The sequence below is a fragment of the Carassius carassius genome, chromosome 37 (assembly GCF_963082965.1).
Source record: "Carassius carassius chromosome 37, fCarCar2.1, whole genome shotgun sequence".
In the NCBI taxonomy this organism is placed as follows: Eukaryota; Metazoa; Chordata; class Actinopteri; order Cypriniformes; family Cyprinidae; genus Carassius; species Carassius carassius.
In genome coordinates this window covers 25388554-25415675 of record NC_081791.1, presented here as the reverse complement: position 1 = coordinate 25415675, position 27122 = coordinate 25388554, and the positions used below count along the sequence as shown (strand labels likewise).

At 34.2% G+C, this 27122-nt stretch overlaps 1 protein-coding gene across 1 annotated transcript in view; it reads left to right on the top strand.

Moving 5' to 3' along the window:
* The window catches only part of LOC132118647 (probable phospholipid-transporting ATPase IIA), a 50737-nt gene that overhangs the window by 2755 nt on the left and 20860 nt on the right, over window positions 1-27122 (top strand). The window contains exons 4-19 of the mRNA XM_059528620.1: window positions 83-191; window positions 3125-3183; window positions 5081-5132; window positions 7007-7101; window positions 7342-7422; window positions 7518-7593; window positions 8805-8881; window positions 8981-9141; window positions 9950-10092; window positions 12369-12511; window positions 15364-15582; window positions 19426-19587; window positions 21483-21575; window positions 21673-21756; window positions 24653-24823; window positions 25473-25571. Coding sequence (XP_059384603.1) covers window positions 83-191; window positions 3125-3183; window positions 5081-5132; window positions 7007-7101; window positions 7342-7422; window positions 7518-7593; window positions 8805-8881; window positions 8981-9141; window positions 9950-10092; window positions 12369-12511; window positions 15364-15582; window positions 19426-19587; window positions 21483-21575; window positions 21673-21756; window positions 24653-24823; window positions 25473-25571 — 1824 coding nt within the window. The remainder of the gene's footprint in view (window positions 1-82; window positions 192-3124; window positions 3184-5080; window positions 5133-7006; window positions 7102-7341; window positions 7423-7517; window positions 7594-8804; window positions 8882-8980; window positions 9142-9949; window positions 10093-12368; window positions 12512-15363; window positions 15583-19425; window positions 19588-21482; window positions 21576-21672; window positions 21757-24652; window positions 24824-25472; window positions 25572-27122) is intronic.

Here is a 27122-nt window from a genome sequence, read left to right as displayed (position 1 = left end):
CCGTTTTGTCATGATAAATAGGCTTATTAATATAAATGATCATGGTCAGATTTTATGCATTTTTTGCTTTGTTTTTCAAAAGGGGTTTGTTTTGATCATTACGATCGCGAGGGAAGCTGTCGAGGAGATGCGATGTTTCCTACGGGACAAAGAGGTCAATTCACAGATCTACAGTAAACTCTCCACAAGAGGTGAGCCATTGTTTCCACCTATAAAGCATTTTTTTGTTGTAGATTTATTAGATGAAGCTGATTCCTTATGGCTTGATTTGTTAGGTAAATGTGTGTTGTAAATGTTGCGAAGTGAGCAATCAGCGGGAGAGAGTTATTTGCTGGTTTTGTATATTTTTAATGTTTCCGTTTTATTGTTTGGCGTAGATTTGAATGATGATTCTCTATGCAGTGATTTGTTGTGTAAATGCCTTCTTAATTAGCAATCACTTTTTGTTGTTGTGTGTTGTAGACCTAAATGTTTTTAGGTTGATTCAGTGCACATGGATTTGTAATGTAGGCACTAAATGCGTGTTGCAAATGTTTGCAATGAGCAATCAGATTTGTTTGGGTTTTTTTTTTTTTCATGCATTTTCTTTTTAACATGATTTTTTTTTTGCTGTAGATGCAATATTGCATTTTAACGTTGTTCTCATACATATCAATGAAAGTCTAGCAGTGTGCATTCAATTCAAGATACAGATTTGTTATTTCTGTAGTGCTGTATGTTTGCCATAGTTATAACGTTATACATTACGTGTTGTAAATGGAATTATAAAACATTTTTACAGAATGTTTGCAATAAGTTAAATATATGTTGTTGTCATTGTTTTTGTTGCTAAACAATTTAGTATTTTTTTTTTTTTGTGTGAATTTTGAATTTTATTTTCAGACTTTCCTGATACAGGTTATAACAACTTCCCCATAAATGTGTGTGTGTGTGTGTGTGTATTTTTTGATATACATGTGGTATTCCTGATCAAAAATGACCGGCCTACAAAAACTTGATTATACATTTCTTGTTTGCTGTATTATTGTTAAATCTTGGATTCAATCTTTCTGTAAACTTATTTTCTTTCATTTAGCAAAGGTTTGATGGTAGGCCTCATTGATCTAAGCTTATGCTCCTTAGTTTTTGAGTGAATATTGACAAAATTGTCTACAAATAATGCTCTGTTTCAATCAATTAGTTCTAAGAAGAAACACAAATCCTTTGCTAACTGAAAGAAAACAAGTTGACAAAAATTCAAGTATTTGGTGGTAATGTGGCATAATGCAAAATTTACAAGAACACCAAATTGGGTTTTTCAGAAAGCATGTTCAGCACAACACAAGGAAGTTTGCAACCTTCTTTCATCATAAATAAAATTTCCATAAAAAAAAAAATCATATATGGCTTGCTAAAGTTACAGATGCATCAGCAATAAAACAGACTGCTGTTTGTCTTTAAATTGAGGTAGGGATGTAAATTGTATCATATACCGGGGGATGAAAAACGTTTGACAATAAAAAGGAAGAGAACCTCCTGCCGTTCCCATCACATGCCTTCCTTTGATCTGGCAGGCTCTCTTCTCTCATAAACCCAGTGAATGCACGCTCGGCAGTAACGGCCTCCATATAAGGCTCATAGAGCGGCGCTGTGGCATTTGCTGGCTACCTGGGAGGCCTTGTGATTGCCCTGCCCAGACCAACAGGGATGAAAAACATCAAAGTTCATCATATTTAAACTGGCCCTCAACTCCTGTTTTTAATAGACTCACACCATTAAAGGTGGGTGTGGGATTTATGGTCGCAGGTCACACCTTCCGGAGCAGAACACTGTTTTTCCTGGTTTCTGGAAGTTCGAAATTTAAGGGGACGATACCAAGTGACCAACCTGTAGGGGAATGGTTTAAACCAGTGGAGCAAGTGTAGGGATAAAATATAGGCTTAATTGAAAGAATAATTAATCAAAACCCAATATAAACCAACACTAATTTAATTGTTCGTTTGTATAAAAAAATAAATCTGTAACAGTACTGAGCTAAGTGCAATAAGAGTGTCCTTTTATTCTAAAAAGAATGCACATATACATATGTGCTAATGTCTTACATATGCATTGGTAAAGGTCTCCACAGGGGTTAAAGGTCCCTGACCTTTTCCAAACAATTTTAGTTGTGCACTTTCAATGGATTGAGAGATCGTTCTCACAGCACTCTTGTAAAGCCTCATAGGAGGGTATTGTCTAAAAACAAATGGAAATCTCATATGCACTCGGAGCTTTTGAGAAATCTGAATGGGGACTTAAAGAAGGCTTAAATATGTGAGTCTTCACTGGAGGTTTTATCGTGAAATATGCAGATTTAGGACCATGGGTGAAACCTCTGACAGATGCTTTTATTATTACATTTATTCCTATTATGCAATAGTTTGTTTATAAATTTTTTTATTAATTGTTTATTAATAATTTGTTTAATGGGGAATCTAATGCACCTTTTCTAATGCACAAATGTATGAGGATTGAACAGAAAGTCATGGAAATCCTGGGAATATCTGGGAATTTATTTTTAAAGTATGAGCTTTTGTAGATGTGATTTGATCTCAATCATGCAGTTGGCTAGAAATCACTGGAATTGCTGAAAAGTTGTGGAAACTAAATCAATTGAAAATTTTTAGATTTTAGGCATTGCTTTTTCAGATTTTTATACTTTTTTATTCATTTTATTATTCTTTTTTTCAATCTTATTACACTTGGGGTGTTTCTTGTTAAAAATGACTGACCTACAATTTCTCATTAAGCTAAATTATTATAAAAAAATTGAATTCAATCTCTGTCAACTTTTCACTTAGCACAGGTTTTGTATTTATTTTTGTAACTGATTGATCGTAGGCCTCATTGATCTAAGCATGCATACCTCAGTTTTCAAGTGAGTATTGGCAAAATTATCCGTATATAATATTTTTTTACCTATTTACTTTGCTCTGAAATATGCAACTTGCTAGAAATTGCCCTAAAAATTGTGGGAACTTTCAGGTATTAGGCATTGCTTTTTCAGACGGATTAAATGTTTAAAATAATCATCCAATGGTTCAGCTACAGTTTACACACACAAAAAAATGCATCAGTCTGAATTTCTCTTTATCTCTTTCCGCAGGAACCATGAAGGTGAAAAGTAGTGGCATCCAGGTTGGAGATCTTATCATTGTTGAAAAGGTTGGTTTGCTAATCAGCTCACTCATTGTTAGGAATTGAGATCTTCTGACAAATGGCATCTCATACCTCTCAATGCTTTAGCTGTTTACCTTCCCCTGAGATTAGGGCAATTTGACCCCTCAGTGGGGCGGTAAGACATAACAAGCTTTATATGTATATGTAAAATGAAGATTGTGCTATAATGAAAATGTAAGGTTTTCACACACTAGAGCATAGTTTTGTTATATATCTAAAACTCCAACATCGAATATTTGGCTTGTATTTATTTATTTATTAAAGTTACCAGTGGATCAAAAAGGTCTTTAAACTTTTAATGCTGAAAAGAGCTGTCAATCATTTTGAATGACTGAAACATGTGACCCGAGGCCAGTGGTTGGTTATTAGTAATCCTGCCTAATTCCACTCTGGTATTTAGTGTTGCCTTTTGTTCAACTGTTGCCTTTCTGCCGTGCAGACTGAAGCCTATTGTAAGGGAATTGCACTGTTGGTTTCCCCCTGCGAAGTCTGAGAACATGAAATTTGAGACACGTCCGCAGTCTCCAATTACCCACCGGGCTAATTTTCTTGAAAATGTTGATTTTACACAGAAAGACAGCTCACACATGCTGCGCTCAATCTGGTTTTGTTAAAAAAGCACAGTAAAAAAAAAAAAAAAAAAACGTCATTATTAGGCAACCTCATGTGTGAATTAATGAAAGCATGTCCAGCTCACATTCTTCTCACCCCAAACATAAAAGAAAAATATATATTTATATTTGCATGTTTTGCATAAAGAAAATCCATTAGAGCATTATTTTACTGTTTTCCTCACCAAATTCTCGTGAACATATCTTTGCCTCTAGAATTTATTTTGTTATTCATATATTTCAAATTAGGTTTCTGTTGCTTTTAATACAGTATTTTGTAAACAGAATTGCATTAACACAGTTGATTAAAAATTATGCAAATTAAACTATTGTAATGAAAAGTGGGTGGAAAATTACATAAAATTACTTCAATATCAGTAATTTTATGTATATATATATTAGCTTTTTAGGAATTTAGCTTTTTTTAAATTAGGTAACTGTTATTATACTGTTATTAACACAGTATTTTTACTGTATTACAAAAAATTCTATGATAAAATCTAGAATTTATTTTGTTACATATTTCAAAATATTTTTCTATTACTTGTTTACTGTATAACATTACCACAAAATATTTTTTAAAAATACATAAATCAAACAAATGTTTCCATTATGCTAATGAAAATGAGGATTAAAAAATGTGCTTAATTGTCATGATCATACTGCAAAAATTCAGTATACATCCATATAATGTAATATTTCTCTTTAATTTTGAGGGGTGAATTGTCACAGATTTTGTAGTATTTGAATTATTCACACTTGATAAATCAATTATGTCAGCGGCTTTCTGGTTGTATTTCACCTCCGATGTAATACGTTTGATCTTCTAACCCTAATCTGTGCAAAATCCAATCGGGTTTAATATTTAGAGCTTGCATGTGGGTTATGAGTTACATATAGTAAAAGCCTAATTGATTAAAGGCATAGCCCAGGTCTGAGATACTGAAGTCCTGTCCGAAGTTTTGAAACATCTGCCGAGTTTAATAGCGTGGCGAATTCATCTTCTAATAACTACAAACAGAGCTGGGAGTGAAGCGGGGGTCAGGCCGGGTGGAACGGGCGGTCAGAGCTGCCACGGGGCACCACCCAGTGATTTGCTGCGGGCCGTACTCTTAAAACCAGCCGAATACTGGTAATTGAGTAGATTAAAGCCAAACTGAACTTATACAACTAAACCAAGGTGACTGCTGCTGACGACATGCTGGAGTCTTTATCTTTTACCTTGTTTTTCTCTCTTTCTTCTCCTTCAATCCCTATCTCTCCCTTTATAGAATCAGCGTGTTCCCGCTGACATGATCTTCCTAAGGACCTCTGAAAGAAATGGTAAACATCTGTCGGTCATTCATCCAAATTTCCCAAAACAAAAGGGCAGGGGAAATGACATGGCCACGAGGGCAACTGCATGTAGATGGAGGCATTAGCCTAAACCTCAGACATTTAATGATCTACGCTGAAATTGCCCAGAAAGATGGCATGCAATGTGATTTTTTTGAAATTCTCTTTAAACACTGACTGCTTTGGGTTAGTGTGACCAGACTTGCTAGTTTCCAGTGTCCTGTTCAGGCTCGTTTAAAAAAAAACATTGTATGACTGGATACAATGTGTAAATTTAAATTAATCATTATTTTGAGTTTTAGAAAAAATATTAACTTCTTAAACAAAACAATTAAACAATCCCAAACAAACTTTATGGACAGAACATATATTTATATTTTTGTTTATATTATTTGCATATTTTATTTATGTACATCTCTTTATATATTTTTCTGTTGTTTTATATTTATATAGCAAAAAAGGCCCAATAGTTATTAGTTAACATTTTATTTTATGTATACTAAAAAACAAGTTAAACATTAAAACATAAAAAAATTTAATTTAATCATAAACAGACTTTAAGGACAGAGCATATTTTCATATTTATATAATATTTATTTATATTCATATTTAAAAAAAGCCCCATAGTTATTTCATACCAGTTTCATTTTCATCTTTATTTTTAGTTTAGACAAAAAAAAACAATCACAAACAAACTTTATATTATTTGTATATTTTAATATTGTTTTATAATTACATAGCAAAAAAGGCCACATAGTTATTACTTACCAGTTTCTAAAATGTAAATGTTAAATTTAAATGTTACCAGTGTGCATTAATTATTTAGATTAACATATTACAAATTTATTTTGACATCATTCTCGACAGACATCATTTCATGAGCGTGCTGATGATTAAATATAATTTAGAGTATGGTGTTTCATACTTCATCACTGTACTACATTTACCATAATCACAAAACTAGTGTATTTGCCCTTGTTTGACTTTTGAACTAGAAATCTGGTCACCTCACAGTAGATCCTGTGTTGAGAGACTGATGCGACCTTGAATGACAATATTTTTGTCTTTCAAATTTCAGGGTAGCCAGAAGGAAAATCAAGGCATGCAAAGTAGCTAAAAATTTAAAGATGAGACACTGCAAACAAATTTAAAGTGCCATCAGGAACGAAAAAAGACAACGATTCATCTGAATAAGCAAATCCGGGTCAAGCTTTAATATTTAGTTTTGTTGCTAAGATAAAAACTCTCATAAACAACTTTTTAGTCTCCGTTTTGGAATAATGAGTAGCTACTAATTGGTCTAAATAGATTCAATGAACTGGAATTCCGCCTGGCTGAGATTTCTTTTTTTTGTTGGGGGGGGGGGGGGGGGGTGGAAGTTGCCAGTAGTGCTTGATGTGTTAGTGTTACGGGAAGGGAAGCATTGTTATCTGCCCCGCAGATGGACACCATTAGGCAATTATTAAGAGTCCAGGGTTGAATGGCAGAGTAACATGTCTTTAAATGAGTGGGGGCTGGGTGGGTGACACGCTCTAATGGTAGCACTAGCTTTAGGCTTACTGGAGTCCTCTGCATGACTAGCACTTCAGTTTGGCTGGAGAACACATTTGATGAGTTTGCCAAAGTAATTTCATTATATTATGCATGCGGTGGGTCGGTAAAAGTACTATATAAGCTATTCAGTAAAACAGAAACGTGTCTTTTTGAGTCACACTGCCCTCTGGAGTTCACCAGAAAGACATTACAATAAAATGTTCTGTGTAAAATGTCTCCAGAAACAATGATTAGGGATATCAAACTCACTTTTATATATCCTAAAATATTTAAAATGTTATTTTTTTTCCTGCTTTTACATCATAAAGGCTCCTGTTTTCTGAGGACTGATCAGTTGGACGGAGAAACTGATTGGAAACTGCGCCTCCCTGTGGCCTGTACACAGAGACTTCCTACCGCTGCTGTGAGTTTAGTCCATGATTCCTTTCTTATTAAAAGTCATAAAAGAGCATTGGATTTTCTTGGATTTTTGCATGAATTCATCACACAGTAAGATCTGATCTTTAGCTAGTTCACAATTACAGTCAAAGATAAGTGTTACACATACCTAACAAATGTTTATCATGGAAGTTAAATTGGTTTTAAATGCTATTTCATGTTGAGATAAACGGCTTAAAGAAGTTGATTTCTCTTATTTCCTCAGGATCTACTGCAGATCAGATCATTTATTTATGCTGAAGAACCGAACATTGACATCCATAACTTCATCGGTACCTTCACTAGAGTGAGTGCACATCTCATCGCTCGTCAGAAGAGGTGTTGTTTGAGAACTGACAAATCCCTCAATGCGTGATGTGTTTTTTGTTTTGCATCTGACAGGAAGATGGAGACCCTCCAGTTAATGAAAGTTTGAGCATCGAGAACACTCTGTGGGCGAGCACTGTCATTGCTTCTGGTAAAGAGCAGAAAGTTATGTCTAACAAACAGAAAAATATTAATAAATAATATATATCAATCACAGATTTTAATGGAACTCCAAGTGAACTATGCATTGTTTGCAGAAGCTTGCATTACTGTCTTATTTGATTTGTTTAATGATACTATTAAACTACAAAATGTAATAATGAATGTAGTTGATTAAATTAATATGAATAGATTCACCAGTTGTTTTGATCCCAATAAGTACATTAATTTCCTGGACATGCATTTTTTATATTTCAAGTGAATGCAATCACTTATAACACAACAAAAAATGATTTTAAAAACAATGGGCAATGATAGAATTTTGAAATTGAGAAACATGAATCATTATTACATTGAAAATGTAAATTATATAATCGGGAACACAAATATGTGTTTTCATTAGAGCAGAATTATAAGTGTGTGTGTGTGTGTGTGTGTGTGTATATGTCTCAATTGTCATGTACATGAGGGACCAGAACCACAATTTCAGAGATTATGCACAAAAATGTTTACAGTTGTACTTTTACTGTCACTGACACTAACTACATAAACTACATCATGACTATTGGTGGGTTTTCATTGAAGCATCAACAAAAAAATGCTGCAAATATTTCTGTGTTTTTTGAGAAAAGCTGAGGAAAATTCAGCCATTTTCGGCTGCTAAAAAAGGTCCTGCAAAATCCTAGTCAGACTCAAAGTGACTTAAACAGCTAGATCTCTCAAAAATGAAAATAAGCCCATGAATAACTCGCCCTCAATGTCATCCGCCCAGAGCTGCTTCCATTTACAACAGTGAGTGCAAGCTAGATTCAAGTGATTATTACATTTTAAATATGGTTTCTTACAAAAATGCATTGATTCACTACAGGAGATCTTTGTTCGCCCCCTGGAGTTGTGTGAGACACTTTTTATTAAGGATGGGCGCTTTTTATTTCACTTCTTCTGGACTGAAGCACTGCAACACCCTCTAAGTGCCATTAAACAGCTTGAAATGTTTAATATAACTCCGACTGGATTCGTCTGAAAGAAGAAAGTCATATCCACCTAGGATGATTAATTTGTGGCCTAATTTTCATTTCGGGTGAACTAACCCTTTAATGCTTCACAACCATCTTATAATGTGGGAAACAGCACCATTCCATTTTTACAGCTGAGAAAAGCTTGTTAGATATTCCTCATAAATGTTTTGTTCTCTAATCCAAGGCACAGTGGTCGGGGTGGTGATTTACACCGGTAAAGAGCTGCGCAGTGTAATGAACACCTCCAACCCAAGACACAAGGTAAAAAGAGCAGTATCCTAAAGTCTACATAAATTTAGACCAAGTCCAAAACTTTGACATCTGTGTCACACTTCTACTGTTTGTGATGTGCTGTTACAGATCGGCCTGTTTGACCTGGAAGTGAACTGTCTGACTAAGATCCTGTTTGGTGCTCTGGTGGTGGTGTCTCTGGTCATGGTGGCCCTGCAGCACTTCGCTGGACGCTGGTATCTTCAGATCTTCCGCTTCCTTCTGCTCTTCTCCAACATCGTCCCCATCAGGTAGGAGTTATTCTCCACAATATGTTGATAAAGTCTATTGCTGTCAATAATTTTAAGATCATACTTTGATATATCTCATTCTGAATTTCCAGTAATGCTTAAATGATCAATCTATTGACATTGGGCATTTTATGACTACCAAATTGTACAAATTGTAATTAATATAGGGCAAGAGTTTCAAATGCTTGCAAGATTTCTTGATCCCATTCCTGTATAACGTCTAGTACTCTCTCCTAAAAGTGGCTGAAAAGCCAATAATGGGATGCTCCAATGTTTTGTATCAGCTGATATAAAGCAGATGCATTATCGGCCATCAGCCAATTGTTTAAAAACAGTCAGTGATTAGGGCCAATTATATGCTGTCAATCAATAATTATGTTATTATAAAAACAACCTTATGTGCACTTGAGTTGTATACAAATTCAGTTTTGAGTGTAATTATTATATCTGACAATAAATCAGTTAAAGCAGTGAAATATAGTAGTTTGTGCACTATTGTTAATTTTAACCTCAAATACTATAGTAATGTACCAAATGAGAAGGCTCCCTGTATAGCTTACAGCATTAGTAGGAGAAAAATTGTTAGCCTGAATGCAATGTATGTCGCTTTGGATAAAAGCGTCTGCTAAATGCATAAATTTAATTTAATTTAGTAGGGAGAGATATATATCGGTAAATATACCGATAAATTATCGGTATAGGCAGATGTTATCCTGAATAATTGATTATTCTGAATAATCAGTATTGGCAGAGAAATTTAGTATTGGTGCATCCTTAATGTCTAGCACTTATTTTGCTTTATTTTCAGTTTGCGTGTGAATTTGGACATGGGCAAAATGGTATTCAGTTGGATGATCAAGAAGGACTCTAAAATCCCTGGGACCGTAGTCCGAGCCAGTACCTTCCCAGAGCAGCTGGGCCGGATCTCTTATCTGCTCACAGACAAAACTGGTATGATTTCATTTAACTGTAAAAGCTTGTGTAAAATCTGCGTTTTTGCTAACGAAGTGACAAAAGGGGACAGATTTTAGTTGGATTTTTTACATATTTAACTTCAGTTACAAAGTATGCTCCAAGTTTGGGGTCCGTTTTTGTTTATTGTTTTGTAATTAATTAATATTTTCATTCAGCAAAGATGCATTAAATTGATCAAAAGTGACAGTAAAGACATTTATAATGTTACCAAAAAAAAATCTTATTTCAAATAAATGCTGTTCCTGTGGAAGTTTTTATTCATCAAGATAATCCTGCAAAATTAATCACTGTTTACAAGAAAATATGAAAAGCTGTTTTCAACATTGATATTAATCAGAAATGTTTCTTAAGCAGCAAATCACTATATTAGAATGATTTCCAAAGGATCATGTAGAATATACTGTGGGAAATATTTGGTTGGATTGTAACAATTATAGGTTTAATATATTGCTTTAATATTGTTTATTAGCAGAACCCTAGCAACCACATCACAACAGACCCAATCACCACTCATATATTTTCTTTAAAAAAAGTCTAGTTAACTTTATATAAGGGGAAGTTAATTGTAAAAATGAACATTTTTATGCGACTCGGGAGAAAAGGTAAAAGGAAGTCATTGCTTTGACAGTTAAATTTATGCTCCTTAATGCAAAGGGCTTTTGAATGAGAACCAAACCAGAAATGAGAGCACTGTGCTGATGCGTGAGAGTTGATAGTGTTGAAGTGTTTTATATAGTTTCTCCCAGTAGCGGAGGCTCTTACCATGGGGCTTAAACTTGTGTGCCGAGAGCGCAGACATGCCACTTATTACAGCCTTAAATCAGAGACGAGCTGAAGGTTCTCATCCTCACACACTTACTGCACACACTCATCCAGCGCTACCCTTCAAATTTATGCATTCGACCGCCTGTAAAATTACAGCCTGTTTCCCACACGGACGCTGATGTAGCTTGACCAAGCCAGTTAATAAAGGAGGTCAGAGGTCATCGTAATGTAAGGGGTAGACCAGCGACGCCTGACTGAAATACTACCGAGAGGCTCTGTTTAAGAGCAGCCGACACGAGAGGTGTCAGGAAACGAACCCGAGGCTCTTTGTCATTAACAAGCCATTAGTGTTTATATTATTTAGTTTGAGGTTTTTGGTTCTAGGAAGTGCATGTCGATCAGGGGAGGTCGTTAGAGGCTGTTGGTTCCTTTCACAGATATTTCTATTTTATTGGCTATGTTTGAATTCGAATACTAGTGTATTGCATACTGTAAAGTATGTACTGTATACTGCCTACTGATTAAAAATAGTTGATTAGATAATTGCTGTAACTAGATTTTACAGCCAAAACATGTTGTGGTGTATTCGCAAGAAGGTCTACAACCATTGGAACCCAGTGTTATTTTAGTGTAATTGAGATACTATTACAGTTTTATTAATATTTTGAACAGTTTTTTTTTTTTTTCTTAAAATTTTAATTAAAGTTTTTTTTGTCATTTTAGGTGTTTTTGCTTTTTTTAATGTCTGTATAGTTTTATAAAAAATGTTATGTCCGTTTTAGTTCTTTAGTACTTAAGTTTAATTCATATAAAATAAGAAATGTTTCCTAAATGTTGCCTAGAAGTTTGTTTTTAAAGTTTGTTATTTCAGTAAGTCCGTTACTCCGTTTATTTTACTGTTTATTTTTAACTTTTATTTTCATCATGTAACTAAAATGTTTTTTTAATGGTTTGTTTTAGTTAACTACAATTACGCTGTTGTGATCTTGATCTAGACTTTTGATCTTATTTTATTTGGTAGGATTCCTTTTATTTTATTTGTTATTTTAGTATTATCTATATACTTTTATTTAATTTATGAATAATTTATTAGTTTTAATTTAGTTATTTTACATTTTTAAGTTTTCTTTTTAATTTCATTGTAGGTTTTATTCATTTTGCTTTGTGCATTTGTCATTTTGATGTTTTTTTTGAATATTTTGGTTTATCTTTATTTTTTTTATCTGGTATTTAGAAATGTTAGTATTTCAACTTAAACCTATATTGTATACATTTCTAATATATCTTGAAGTTTAGTTTTTTATGTTTTATTATATTTTAGCTTTATTTCAAATATTGAAAGTTATGTTTAATAAATTTAGATTCAGTTAAAAACAACACTAAATGTTACTAAAAACGTCTGCAAAAACGTTAATCATAATCATATAAGCAGATCTGTTTGTTTAGGCAGGATGGCTCAACCTTCACTAATGTAATGCTTTTGACAGGGACTCTCACTCAGAATGAGATGGTGTTCAGACGACTCCATCTTGGAACCGTGGCGTATGGGATGGACTCCATGGATGAAGTGCAGAGTCATGTGTTCAGTGCTTACACTCAGGTATTTCCCAGAATTCCTTGCATGGGAAACTGAGCATGCTTGCATCCATATTTTGCATCTAATTCATGTACACCCAGTTTTTGGGCAAAGTATCACAATGCATATGTAATTTGTGCAAAGGTACAATAATGCAGCATACTTTAACCATCTTTGTAATTATATAATTTTACTATATATGAAATATTGCAGTAGTATATGTATATGTGTGTGTGTGTGTGTGTGTATACATACACACTATATGATTTTATAGTTTGCATTATATAATAATAATAATAATAATTTTATTTTGGTTTCTACATTATTTTTGTCATTAATATATATAATCTAAAAATGTTGGTAAAATTGTTGTGCGTTACAAAAACAAGCAAAACAAACAAACACCGCAAACCTAGATAATAAAAAAAAACATTTGAAAAGAACCAGTTCTCTTAATAAAGAATCTTTTTTTTTTTTTTTAGTCTAATGAAAAACAATTAAATTTAAGCCAAAATTTGAAGCCTAAATATAACTGTATTGTGCATGGCGTTAACAGCACCAAGGACACAGGTTCGATTCCCAGGGAATGTATGAACTGATAAAATGTGTAGTTTGAATGCAATGTAAATTGCTTTGGATAAAAGCATCTGCAAGAAGCATAAATGTAGAAATATAGCATATCATTTATGTAGATTAGATTTATCTGTGATTATATGATTTTGGTCATACACCCACCACTGTATAACCTTCCTGTTTAGAAAAGCCTCCACAAAGCACAATTGTTCAGCTTTTGTCCAGCAAACAGAGTGAAGTCCTTGTAAAATGAGTCCCTTTTACCTCTCACTGATATGTTTTGTCCGTTTGACACCAGAGGTCACTGAGGCAGGAAACCAGGGTTACAAGTACTCCGGCCTCTCAATAGCTTATATACGAACTTACAAACTCTCTCATTAGCCCTAGAATTGTGCGCTCTATAAATAGTAGCTCAGTGCAGAGGGTAATTGTTCATATATATACATAACACATCTGGGAGCATTTATGAGTCCTTTTTCAGGATATTGGCAATCAGGGACATGAATATTATATCATATATATATATATATATATATATATATATATATATCATTTTTTAACCTGAAGTGCTCATTTAGCTTCAAATTTGGTCATTAAGAGTCAAAATAATGAGAATGCATTTTATATGTGCACTATGTATTGTCTTTACACTAAAATAGTTTTATGTGTAAAGAATAATAATTTTTTTTATACATGTTTGATATTCCTTATTTTTTTAATATTTGGCATCATTTATGGATAAAGCCAGGGTTCGAAATGAGGGGGGTCTGGGGGGGTCCCGGACCCTCCATAAGTCATTAGGGACCCCCCATAAGAATTCATTTTTGGATTTTGGGGGGTCCCCAACAAATATATTTTAACATAAAAAATTCTTGTGAAAATTATAGGTTTTAGTGACGTTTTGTATTTATAACAGTAATTAATTTATTTCCTAGCGAGAGGCAGCAATCAGGGCAGCTATTAGCTAAATGTGAGTTCAGCATCACAGATTGTTGTTGTGGTGCTCCCGCAGACACGTACTAGATGAACACGGCAAAACGAGACATCACAAAGAGTTAAATCCTGAATGAAAATCCTGTAAGTGCTTCAATTGTGTTTATATCTCCTCCATAATTGCTTATAGTAAAATATTAGGACTTCGAGTTCCTATATCAAAAGTTGCATTAACTAGATACCCAGTGTAATGATTAGAAGAGTATGTTTGTCAACGTTTCTTGCTAGCTGTAACTTATGTGTATGAAGCCAAATGATCTGCCAGCTAACAGCAGAACGAGCAGCTAGACTAGTTATTCAAAGCTAGCTTAACAACCTAACGTTACTTGTCCAGTCAGTGATTACGAAAGATAACCAGGAATTAATTAAAGTCTGTGAGTTGATTAAAGTGAATGTGATATGAGCATGAATGTACATGAGAGCTTGGTAAAGAAGCTAATATTTTTTTACTTAATTTGGAATCCTGCACATGGAAAGAAAAAGAGGAAAAAAAAAGATCACCGACTTTTTTCAAGGGTAAATTGTGCTTATGTGATAACATAATTGGGGGCAATTGTAGATATCAGGGATGCAAAAACAGCGCGCTTTTCGGCACCTCCCGCCTAGTGTTTCTTTAGTCCTAAATCATTTCGAACCCTGGATAAAGCTATCCCAGAGTGCATTGTGGCAAGCTTAGTGGAGACATTTAACCTAAGATAGTGAATGAGTTGAGAGAAATCACTGTTTTATTTACTGTAATTTTACTCAGATTTTGTTCAGTAACTGAAAAGAGTCATTTGGAAGTCATTTATATATTAAAAAAAAAAAAAAACGTAATATTGTGAAATATTTTTACGTGAATATATTTTAAGATGTATTTTATTTCTGTGATCAATGCTGAATTTTCATAACCCAGTCTTCAGCGTCACATGATCCTTCAGAAATTATTCTTATATACTGATTTGCTGCTCAAGAAGCATTTCTAATTATTATCATTGTTGAAAACAGTTGTATATGCTAAAACATATTTTTAAGGAAAATGTGATTCTTTGATTAATAAAAAGTTTAATAGAATGGCAATGAAATAGAAATCTATTGTAAGATTGTAAACATCACTTTTGATCAATTTAATGCATCCTTGCTGAATAAAACTATTTAAAAAAACATGAATGACCCCAAACTTTTTAACCATGTTGTAATTATAAAATAAATTTGTCTAACTTCAATAATGGTTTCAGTCACTAAGCAGGAGATTACTAGATTACTTACAGGAGATAACTGTTACATTTAACAAATTACTCATGATGATTGCTTTAGTGTCATTTTTGCTTAAATGTTAGAGACAGTCATGTTGAATCTGATCTCCACTGCCTCCTCAGGACCTGCAGGCCTCTCGTGCTCCGGGCGCCGGCAAAGTGAGGAAGACCATCAGCAGTCGAGTGCACGAGGCAGTGAAGGCCATCGCACTGGTGCACAACGTGACCCCCGTGTACGAGTCCAACGGTGTGACGGATCAGGCAGAAGCTGAGATGCACTATGAAGACACATGCAGGGTTTACCAGGCCTCCAGTCCCGATGAGGTACCACAGTCTTATTCACTCTCAAATCAATGTATGTATTTATTTATTTATTTATAAATAATGCTAGTTTCAGAACAAATACATATTTTAATCCAATATATTAATTTAAATAAATATATTAAATGTATTCATATTTGTTTAATTCTTTGAAGAACAGAAAGTAAAAAAAAAAAACGATTCTTTAAAGAATTCCGAAAAAAATTGTCAGAATTTGTTTGAAATAGAAATCTTTTGTAACATTATTAAAGTCTTTGTCACTTTTGATCAATTCAGTTCATTTTAAGTATTTTTTAATAGATTTAAAAATATAAAACATTTTGAATTACATTACTTTTTTTTAAATACAATGATAATTTAAATACTTGACACTAATAAAACATGAGCATTTAAATTAATTAAATACATGAATATTTGAATAATTAAAAAAAATTAAATAACATTTATAAAACATGAGTAGACAAATTTAAGATAAAAAATTCTGTGACAATTTACCGTACATGTTTTTTCCAATGATCTACACACAAAAAAATTCATAAAAATTCATTCATATATAAAAAAAAAATTAAAAGCATTTATAAAACCAGGGAATTTACAAATACAGAAATGTACATGAACATAAGAAAAAAAATTAGACTTATAAATTCATAAAACATAAGCATTTAAATGAAATAAATACGTGAACATTTGATTGATGAGTAAAATAAATTTCATGAGTTGAAAATGGTTAGAAAAATGTATTTGAAGAAAAAATCTAAGTCTTGTGACATTCTATTCCAGTGATTTTAAACGAACATAAATTTGTAAAATCATTTAGTAAATTGCTGAATGAAATGGGTGTGAATCACTGAAGCTATCCTTAATTTCACTTTAAATTAATAAGTTGTGAGTTGCCACATATTTCATCATCCCCTGGCCATGTATTAGATTATTCCCGAATGATGAGTCGAGCATTTGGCAGATTCACTTCTGCAGATGTGCTGTCTCATATTTGATCATTTCTGGGCACCAAACCCAGATCAGTCGGGCCAGGAGCGAGTGACGCATGCAGTAATCAATTGACCCATGCTGTGGTTATGTAGGCAGCAATCGCATCATTACTGGTTTGGTTTTAACCACTGCACGCCACCACACTGACTGAATGTGTTCACAGAGATGCTGACTCAATGCATATACATGTTCTATCGCAGAACCTCCACATTTGTCGGAAAGACATGACGCACTGATCTGGTATTGTTTTACAGACGATTGTTGCTTCTCTGGCCATGGGTTTAAACTGATATTAAAGGGTATATATATTTCACCATTTACAGTCACCATTTTTCTTCGTAAATAAATTTCTAAAAGTGCTGTTGACATGAAATTTTCACCAGATATCTGTAACAAGCCAAGTAATCCATACATACAAAGAAAACAATAAATACAATTTTTTTTTCCCTTGCCTGGGTTTGGGATCATTGTCTCGCTGGAATGTGCTCCCTCCTTTTATCTTCATCATTCTGGTAGATGCCAGCAGATTTTTTATCAAGAATGATAGGTACATTTTTCCATTCATCTGTTTTTCATCCTTCTTCAATTATATGAATTTTGCCAGTGCCACACCATAATGTTTTGGGGTGATGTGCGGTGAGTGCCATTTGACCCCCAAGCATGGTGTGTGTTATGGCATAATTTTATAGTACAATTTTGGTCTCATCTGACCAGACTATATTCTATATTACTTGTTATTTTCTTTGAAACAATTTTACATGCATACATAATTCTAGATCTTTCTGAAGCTGATCCTTGGCTCTTTGAAAACTCTTCTGATAATTTTTTTCACCACTTTGTCATAAATATTGTGAGGAGCAGCTGGTCGTGGCTGGTTTATGGTGAAATGAAGTTTTTTGGCCCCGACAGTACTCACTGGAACACTCAGAAGTATAGAAATCCTTCTGTAACCAATGCTATCCGAATGTTTTGCAACAATAAGGTAGCAAAGGGTTTGAGAAAGCTCTTTGCTTTTACCCATCATGAAATGTTTTTTTGTGTGACACATTGGTAATGAGACACCTTTTTAAAGGCCACCAGTTGGACTAAGCCTGCTTATAATAATAAACACTGACAAGGGGCAGGATTGTTTTCTAATTACTGATAGACTTCTGTTGGTATTTTTTTTTTTTTTTCAAAATCAGATTTAAGACAAATTATAAATTAAAAGGTGTCCTTTTTATTAATTCTCAGACAAAATTAAGCATATTCCTTTGTGAAATTGAAATGTTAAATAATAACACTAACTTACATCCCAACAAATCCCAAATCTGATTAAATTCTATACAACCTAAAAAGAATCTTCTCATTTAAACAAAGGCTTTGCCTGTGCTCTATTTAAAATCAGAGGCAACCACTACATTTTAATTACTATCCAAAAAAGATGCTAAATACATGTTATTTGGATTTGTATAATTAAAAAATTTGAAGCAAAAACAGAATTATCAGATTTTAGATTTGTGAATGAATTGTAAATGTCATTTTCTGACAGCAGGTGGCACTAACGGAACAGCAAGTATTTATAGGCTGCTGGCCGAATGCACGTAATCAATATAATGATGCACAGGAGATTTCTTTCTCCACTGTTTACGTTCACTTAAGACATAACCGTCTGTTTACGATAATACTTGCAGAGGCAGTTATTTTGAGATAATTTTGTGTATGTGTTCATTCAGAAGCAAGTATACGTGAAAGAGGAATCAGTTCTGTGTACGCACATTGTCTGAAACGCAGCTCTCAGTGCACATTTTGAATGAGTGCGTGCAGAAACCAGCGTGCTAGCTCCGAATGTGCGTGAATGTTTTAAAACTCAAGTCAATCAAGTTAGGAATTTTATAAAATAGCCCGTGGTGATGCATTTTGGTAGCCTGATTGGTGTATTGGACACAATTGGACGTCGGGCTTACAATTTTGTGAGCTCTGATATATATATATATATATATATAAATATATATATATGTGTGTGTGTGTGTGTGTATGTGTATTCACTGCTGTGTATGTGCACTTTGGATGGGTTAAATGCAGAACACGAATTCTGAGTATGGGTCACCATACTTGGCTGAATGTCACGTCACTTTATATATATATTTTACTGCTTTATTGTTTAACTCCACATTTATCAAAATATAAATGAATGAATAAATAAATATTATTTTAAACAAATTTAATTAAAAAATAAATAAATGTATAGGTCTGGATAAACAAATACAAGGCTCTAAATGCTTTGAAGTGGCATCACTTTTTCTCCACAGTTTGGATAAGCCTCATTTGTTGGTTTGTAACAGAGAGGGCTGTTTTTTAGGCAGCAGTCCGCCCATCTGGATACTGTGAGATATGTTATTAGCAGCTAGTCAGGGAGGGCATATGAAATCGGGTTTTTTGATCTCTCTGTAACCCTTGGTCTGGAAGTTATTGGGCAATAACTTCTGCCTCCCAGAAATTACCCCCTTCAGCGTCACACTAATGGATGGCATCTGGTTTGCCTTTATCTTCACATGTTCCCAGAAGAAAACACGCTTATAATTGGTGGCCCATTGCATACTTGCATTTTCTGAGCCACACATCCATAAAACAGTTGCAGGAAACCATTCGAGATGTAAAACGCAATAGTTCTGTGTTTGATTTGGAGTTTGTTTTTTGTTAAAGAAAACAGCATGACCCGTTTAATTAATTTGCTTAGAGCGTTGAGAAGAAGCCAGACTGATTACTTCCTGTTTGTTTATGACTTTTTTTCATGAAACTCAGGAGTTCTGCAAATGCACAGCGGTTTTATATATAGTGATTTCTCCTTGGATCGGTCTCTCTCTTATGCACTAGGTGTCTCTGGTTCAGTGGACGGAGAGTGTGGGTCTGACGCTGGTCGGGAGAGATCAGTCTTCAATGCAGCTGAGGACACCGAGTGGACAAATACTGAACTTCTCCATCCTGCAGATTTTCCCCTTTACCTACGAGAGCAAGCGCATGGGCATCATAGTGCGAGTGAGTGTCACATCCAGACACCGAAACATAAGGGTCCCAAACTTCATTAACTTAAAAAATGACCTTTCTGACATATAGAAGGGAACCAAAAGTCTGAGATGACATGAAAAAGTGTGTATTAAAATAGAAGAATTTTCAGTACTGCATTTGTTATGATAGATGTGTTTTTACAGTTTTAATGGCAATACTAAAAATTTTATAGGATTTACATTTATTTTGAATTTTCACATTTTCACATAGTCACAAAGAAATGGCTAGTAACAAACTCAGTCTGAAATTTTGAAGTAGAAAGACTATATTAGTGTTTTCTAGTAAAACTTACTTCAATAATCTTAGTTTTATTTTACTTTGAATAGTTATTTTAACAGTGTAGTTGGCATTTTTTATTTTTGTATAATTGTAGGTTGATCGTATATTAATTGAGAAACTATGCATTTGTACTTTAAAAAAAATAATTTGTCACACAAGATATCATTTATTAATTAGAAATGGTGGATAAATAAAAAAATTTTTTTTACAGTAAATTTGTTAACATTTGTCTATGTATCGGGTATTATGAACTAACAGTGGAAAATACTTTTTCAGCATTTATTAATCTTGGTGCATGTAAATTTTGGTGAGCATAACTGGACATTTCAATTTAATTACATTAGATGAAGTGTTATGAACAAACATAAATGTTGTTAAAATTTAATTTAGGGAGAAAAAAAAACATGAACATTGTCAAACCAAAATTCATTTCAGACGCCTTCAACATTTCTCATATAATCACAGATTATTCACTATAGTTTAGAAAATGCTAATAAAATATGACAAGACCTATAATCAGATAACATTGATAGAAAGGTATGTAATGAATTTGGTTGAATAGCTGTCAGCTGTTCAATTTAAGTACACAATTAGATAATAACAATTTAGCTCAACCAATTACCAAGCAATGCTTAATTATGCTTAAATATATATATATAATATTATATATATATATATTTTTTTGTATTTTATATATATATATATATATATATATATATATATATATATATATGTGTGTGTGTGTGTGTGTGTGTGTGTGTGTATAATTTTTATTTTTATTTTCAAAAGGTACAACATTTAGGAACATAACATGTCCTGCAATGTTTATGCTTTGTCAAAAATACAAAAAAGGTGCACATTGCATAAACCCATTAAGGCCTCAGGTGCAGAAGAAAAACGGGATATGTACAAAAAAAAGGCTGCACACTGATGTAACTGCTCCAAGAAACCTTTGTACAACATTTCAACCATTAGGTCTTCATCAGGCACATTCCATCTGTTTGCTTGTATTTGCATCAGTGACACCTCAAATCATGTGGCTTGTTCCGAAGATGTGGTCTGTTGTCGTAATTTTAATTCCTGGAAAATAATAAACTAGAAAATCATGCCCAAAATGTTATTCTTTCAAGGTGGGTTTTGCACAGGCATTCATGCCAGATAAAGGAAATGTGAAAATTTAGTTCCTTTACCCTTTTAAACAATGCGAAAATTGAAGATCAGCCCAAAAATGATGTGACTAGACTGAGTTTTATCTGAGAAAGTCGTGACCCTGCCCTGGGCTTCATGACTAACTCTCCCCACACCAGTTTGCAGCTATTGTTGTTGGCCTGGACTGAGGCCTGTATCAGGGTTTGAGGAAACCATGTTTCCTCTGCAGAATCCTTTTAAAAAACACCTTCAAGAACATTCAAGGAAACCCAAAATGAATGCTTGGAAAAAACAGCACAGACTGTCCTGCTCACCTGTGAACTCTTCCTGTTTAACTCGGTGTATCTGATTATCGTTGATATCTGTTACAGCGTATGTGTTTATGCATAAATGATCAGTTATTTAATAATAAAATACATTCTGCTCCTGTTTGCTAGGATGAATCCACAGGAGAGATCACGTTTTACATGAAGGGTGCTGATGTGGTGATGGCCGGTATCGTTCAGTACAACGACTGGCTTGAGGAGGAGGTCATTTCATGATTTCAAATCAAAGTCATGCTTCTGCCAATAGGTGATGTGACTTTTATTTAAGGAATTTGTTTTCTGTTTTCTGCTTCTTTATCAGTGTGGGAATATGGCCAGGGAAGGTTTGAGGGTGCTAGTGGTGGCCAAAAAGTCCCTAACGGAAGAACAATACCAAGATTTTGAGGTGAGTTTCCAACACTTAGTCATTAGAAAGTTTGCTGTGGAACAAAATCCTGGGGTGAATAATTGCTGATAGATTAGTGTATTAATAATATGAAGAATTTAAGGACTTGGCCCAAAAAAAACATGGAAAGAAAATGATGTGGAAGAGTCATCATGCAGCAGTTATTGTGGACAGCTATAGAATTTTACACTTTCATTCAAAGGTTTGGGGTCGGGCTTTTAGATATTTTTGAAAGTAACCTCTTATGCTCACCATGGCTGCATAGATAAAAAAATGCGGTAAAAAAGATAAATATTGTACATTATTATTGCAATTCGAAATGTGTGTTTTCTATTTGAATAGATTTTAGAATGTAATTTAGAATTTAAAATAGACTTCAGCGTCACATGATCCTACAGAAATCATTCTAATATGCTGATTTGCTACTCAAGAAACATTTCGGGCTATTTTCAATGTTGAAAACAGTTGTTCTGCTTCATGTCTTTGTGGAAACCATCTTTCAGTTTTTTTTTTTTTTTTTTTTATGATAATTTGAAAGTTGAATGGCATTCATTTGAATTAGAAATATTTTGTAACATTTTAATAAATATATATATATAGCCATTCAAAAGTTTTTTTTTTTTTTTTAAGAAAACTCATGCTCATCTAAGCTGCATTTATTTGATCAAAATACAGAAAAAAAATTAATATAGTGAAATGTTATAACAAATTAAAATAATGGTCTCATCAGTTTAACACATTCTTGCAACACATTCATATACATACACACACACACATCTGACTTACACGTCATCAACTGTGTAAAACATTTCACACAGCATTTTACAGACGGTTACAACTGCCTGACAGCTATTTGACTGTCAAATGACAAATAAATCAAGCTCACATCAGAATAATTCAGCTTTGAAAAGCTGTCAGTCAATTAAAAATGTAATCAAATGATCTACATTCAAGGTTGACTTTCTCTGATAAAGACAGCATGGAAGATTCATTGCAATCATTTTGATGGTTTTTTGTAATTAAAAACAATAAATTGACATCCTTAATTCTTTGCATCAATGATTTGAGGAGGTGGATGTGTTTGTTTGTTTTTAAGACATAAAGACCAGTGGTTCTTAATGGGATAGTTTACACAAACACGATAAATCTGTCATTATTTATTCACCCTTGAGTTGTTCCAAACCTGCATGAGTTTCTGTCTTCTGTTAAAGTTATTGGTAACTGAGTATGGGAAAAGACATGGGCAGCATGAAACACAATACTGAATAATAACATGCAGCTAACCGTGTTATGTTATTTATGAGAAACACTTCATATATCTTTTGTTCTCGATGGTCACAGGCCATAAATACAGTTGCGGTGCAATTTCATATTACAGTTGCTTAGTAATATGACTATGCACAACAAATATTTGGTTAATATGTCCATGTTCCCTTGCAGCCTGTGTCAGATGAATAATTGAGCATTTTTCTCCTACACAGATTAATGTGATATATTGTGTACTGCTTGTTCAGTGTGTGTGTGAAACATGGGTCCTGAGAACGGCTGGTATAGAGGGTGACCTTTGGATGTTTATAACGACAATATCCAGGTGCTGATCTATATTTAGCCGGATTAAGCGGTTTCCTAGCTACCATCCATCGTCAACAGTAATTGTCAGAATAGAAATATGTTTTCCACAGGGAACACCCCCAAAACGAAAGTTACCCCGCCCACACACACACAGAGAAAGAATTGTTTCTTCTCCCAGACCCACGTTCTCACTCTCCTAGCTGAAGTGTGTAATTGTGTGTGAGCGGGTGGGCGGCAGTGACTCACCGAGTGTGTGAGTCACAGAGGGAGAGTGTGTTCCTGTGTGACTCGCACACACATTGTTTGCTTTCTATCTCACTGCGATTGTGGGCCGTGCCCTCAAAACTGCACTCTGGCTTCACTCAACACCCTGGCACGTCGGATTGAAGGGTCATCGCAAGGGTGTGTGATTCTGACAGTGATTATTTGACTGCCGATGGAGTATCAGCAGTCTGAGCTTTCTCATTTGACATGTCTGATAGATTTCCTTTGGTTCCAGCAACAACAACAAAAAAAACAGAGCAGTTTGGAGATCAGAGTTCGATGCATTTTAGCTAATCACTGTGATGCATGGATATAGCAGATGGGGAAAAACTTGAGCAAATGTAATTAATTATGTGTCATTGCATCTGTTAGATCCATAGATGCTTGTAGAATGAAAATGACTATAAGATACTAATGCTAAATATTGTAGAAACTTAATTTTCTGTAAAGTTGCTTTGCAATGATTGTATCATAAAAAGCGCTGTACAAATAAACTTGAATTGAATTGAATAAGGGAGGATTTTCCGAATTAGCAGGGCTTTATGACCCCAATCTTGAAATAAATGTAGGGTACTGGTAATCTTTTTGTTTGCAAATGTTAATAATAAACAGGGATTACCGTTATGCTTTCATTCAGTAGACCATTAAATGTTGTTAATAAATAAAAAACATGTTTTTTAGATTTACTGTGATTCTCTGTTTTTATGTGCTTAGATTTATCTTTAAATATAGTGCACATATGTAATATATATATTCTAATTAAACATCTGATTATTTATTTCATTTATCGACAGTCCTTATTTACTTGATGGGAAATTTGTTTTGTGTGCAGTGTAATCCCCGAAATGCCAAAATGTATGAGAAATTTATATAGTATTATTCCTGTTCTATATTTTGAATGAAATAATTACAAATACAGTAAATAAGAAATCTCTGCAACTTTGCCAACTTTTGTTATATTTTAATGTACAGTCTGTCACCTGCCCTTAAATGTCATGTAAAATAAATAGCATAAATGTGTATTACCTATGTTGTCTAACGTCATTCACATGTGCCGCAGGCTCGCTACGTCCAGGCCAAGTTGAGCGTTCATGATCGTTCCCTTAAGGTGGCCACAGTGATAGAGAGTCTGGAGATGGAGATGGAGCTCTTGTGTCTTACTGGAGTCGAGGACCAGCTACAGGCCGATGTCAGACCCACTCTGGAGATACTGCGCAACGCTGGCATCAAAGTCAGTGTGGACACGCACAAACATGCACAGAAAATGAGATTACACTGTGGGCGGAGCTACCCTGCACAAAGCGCCAAAAATAGTAGCGTTTATCAAAATGCCTTGACATGCAACGTTTTTGCCAGTTGAAGCTGGTGAGGACAAAAACTCAAAATTAAAATAATTTCAAATGAGATTTATCAATGCATTATAACATCATGATTGATTTGGAGAACTAAAATGTCTAAAAGACACCAGTGTTGCATTTCTACAACACTGCAAATCTGATGCGGTACCATTTCAAAAGGTAATAATATGTACCTTTAAGATACTAATATGTACCATTTAGGGGTAAATATGGTAAAAACATGTACTTTTTGGCTTTGTACCAATGATTTTTCTAAGTATATTGCATTTACATTTATGCATTTGGCAGACGCTTTTATCCAAAGCAGTGCATTCAGGCTAACATTTATTTAGTTATTTATTTATTTTACCTAAAGTGTTCCCTGGGAATCGAACTCACAACCTTTTTCGCTTCAACGCAATGCTCTACCACTGTATATAGCCACTGTATGCCTCTAAAATGAGTTGTTTGTTGACGTATTAACACGAGTGCTTGGGTATATCAATGTCAAGCCTGATTTAACTAAACCTGTTCTTTGTCCAGGTTTGGATGCTGACTGGGGACAAATTAGAGACTGCAACCTGCACAGCCAAAAACGCCCATCTAGTGACCCGCAATCAGGACATCCACGTGTTTAGGCCTGTAAGTCCTCTCTAGGCTACACATTTCAACCATTTTTTTTTAAATAGGTCATATCTTATCCTTCTGTAATTATTTATTTCCCCTTGAGGTTAAGTAGTAAGGTTTCTTGCACCAGTAAATATTTCCCATTTTCTCTCTGACACGTAGAAACAGGTTCTAGATCCTTAAACAAACTCTAGGGTCTCTGTAGGAAAAAATGAACAGTGCTTATTTTCGGGTTGCAAATCTTTCATTAGTGTGTTGTATACATTTTTTTTCAAGACGCTTAATGAGAAAAGACTTGTATTTTTTGGATGGACTCTAGTAAAGGGTTTGGGCTGTGCTTGTTATTCTGGTGCTATCAGAAAAACAGTGTTTCGGGATGTCATCTGGGAGAACAAAAATCTGGAAACAGGAGCCCATGTGCGAAGATGGCAGTTGAGTGGTTGCCATTGAAATGAATGGAAACAATAACTGATATTATATACCTCCTTGACCAAAATAGAGACATAATCTGTCAGACATATGCACTACCCAATGTTTACGCTCACCAAGGTTGCACTTATTTGATTAAAGAAAAACAGTAAAATTGTGAAATATTAATGCATTTTAAATAACTGTGTTCTATTTTCGAATATATTTTAGAATGTAATTTATTCCTGTGATCAAAGCTGAATGTTCAGCAACATTACTCCAGTCTTCAGTGTCACACGATCCTTCAGAAATCATGAATTACTTTTCAGAAGTTTTTCCAGAATTCTTTGATGAATAGAAAGTTCAAAAGAACAGCATTTATTTGTAAAATAAACCTTTTGTAACATTAGAAATGTCTTATCTGACTTTTTTGACCCATTTAATGGGTCCTCGATGAATAAAACTATTAATTTCTCTAAAAAGCGACTTTTGAACAGTAGTGTACTAGCTCAATAAATTATGTCTCACACCCAAATGTCTCCAACACATATGGGCTCCAAAGCTTGATTGAGTTTAGTAGACTTCATCGATCCGGACAGGGAAAGTAGCTTCCTGAAGCCTCCCTGTGCCCTTTCTCTGTGAAACGTGACTCTATGAGCTCTTGTGGAGTTCCCATGTGGCGTGCTGCCACAGAAAGATAGGCCGCTCTGAGGAAGGTTAAATCTTCCTTACTGCAGCGGTTCCTGGAAACAGAAGACAATGACTGGCACAACATGAAAACAAGCACCTCGTTCCCTGCGGATCATAGCTTCATCTGGATTGACTTCCTCCTGGACACAAATGGCATCCAGATTGAGGTCTTGTGTTTGAAATTGACAGATGAATTGCTCTTATGTGAACGTCCACAAATTAGAAAACATCCTCTCTGTTGGCGAGGAGTTTTGGATGGATTTATGTGTCCAAAATTGGTTTTGGTTCATGTTTTGAGATTAATCGCAAAGAAATAGTTTGTGATGTAGCCTTTGAGAATGCAGTTATATGCCCCTACAATTCATATTTGAGAGCAAAAATGCCCCTGTATGAATTTTTTAATTATCTTTGGGGGGTTAATTCCTGTGATGCAAAACTGAATTTTCAGCATCCTTTACTTCAGTCTTG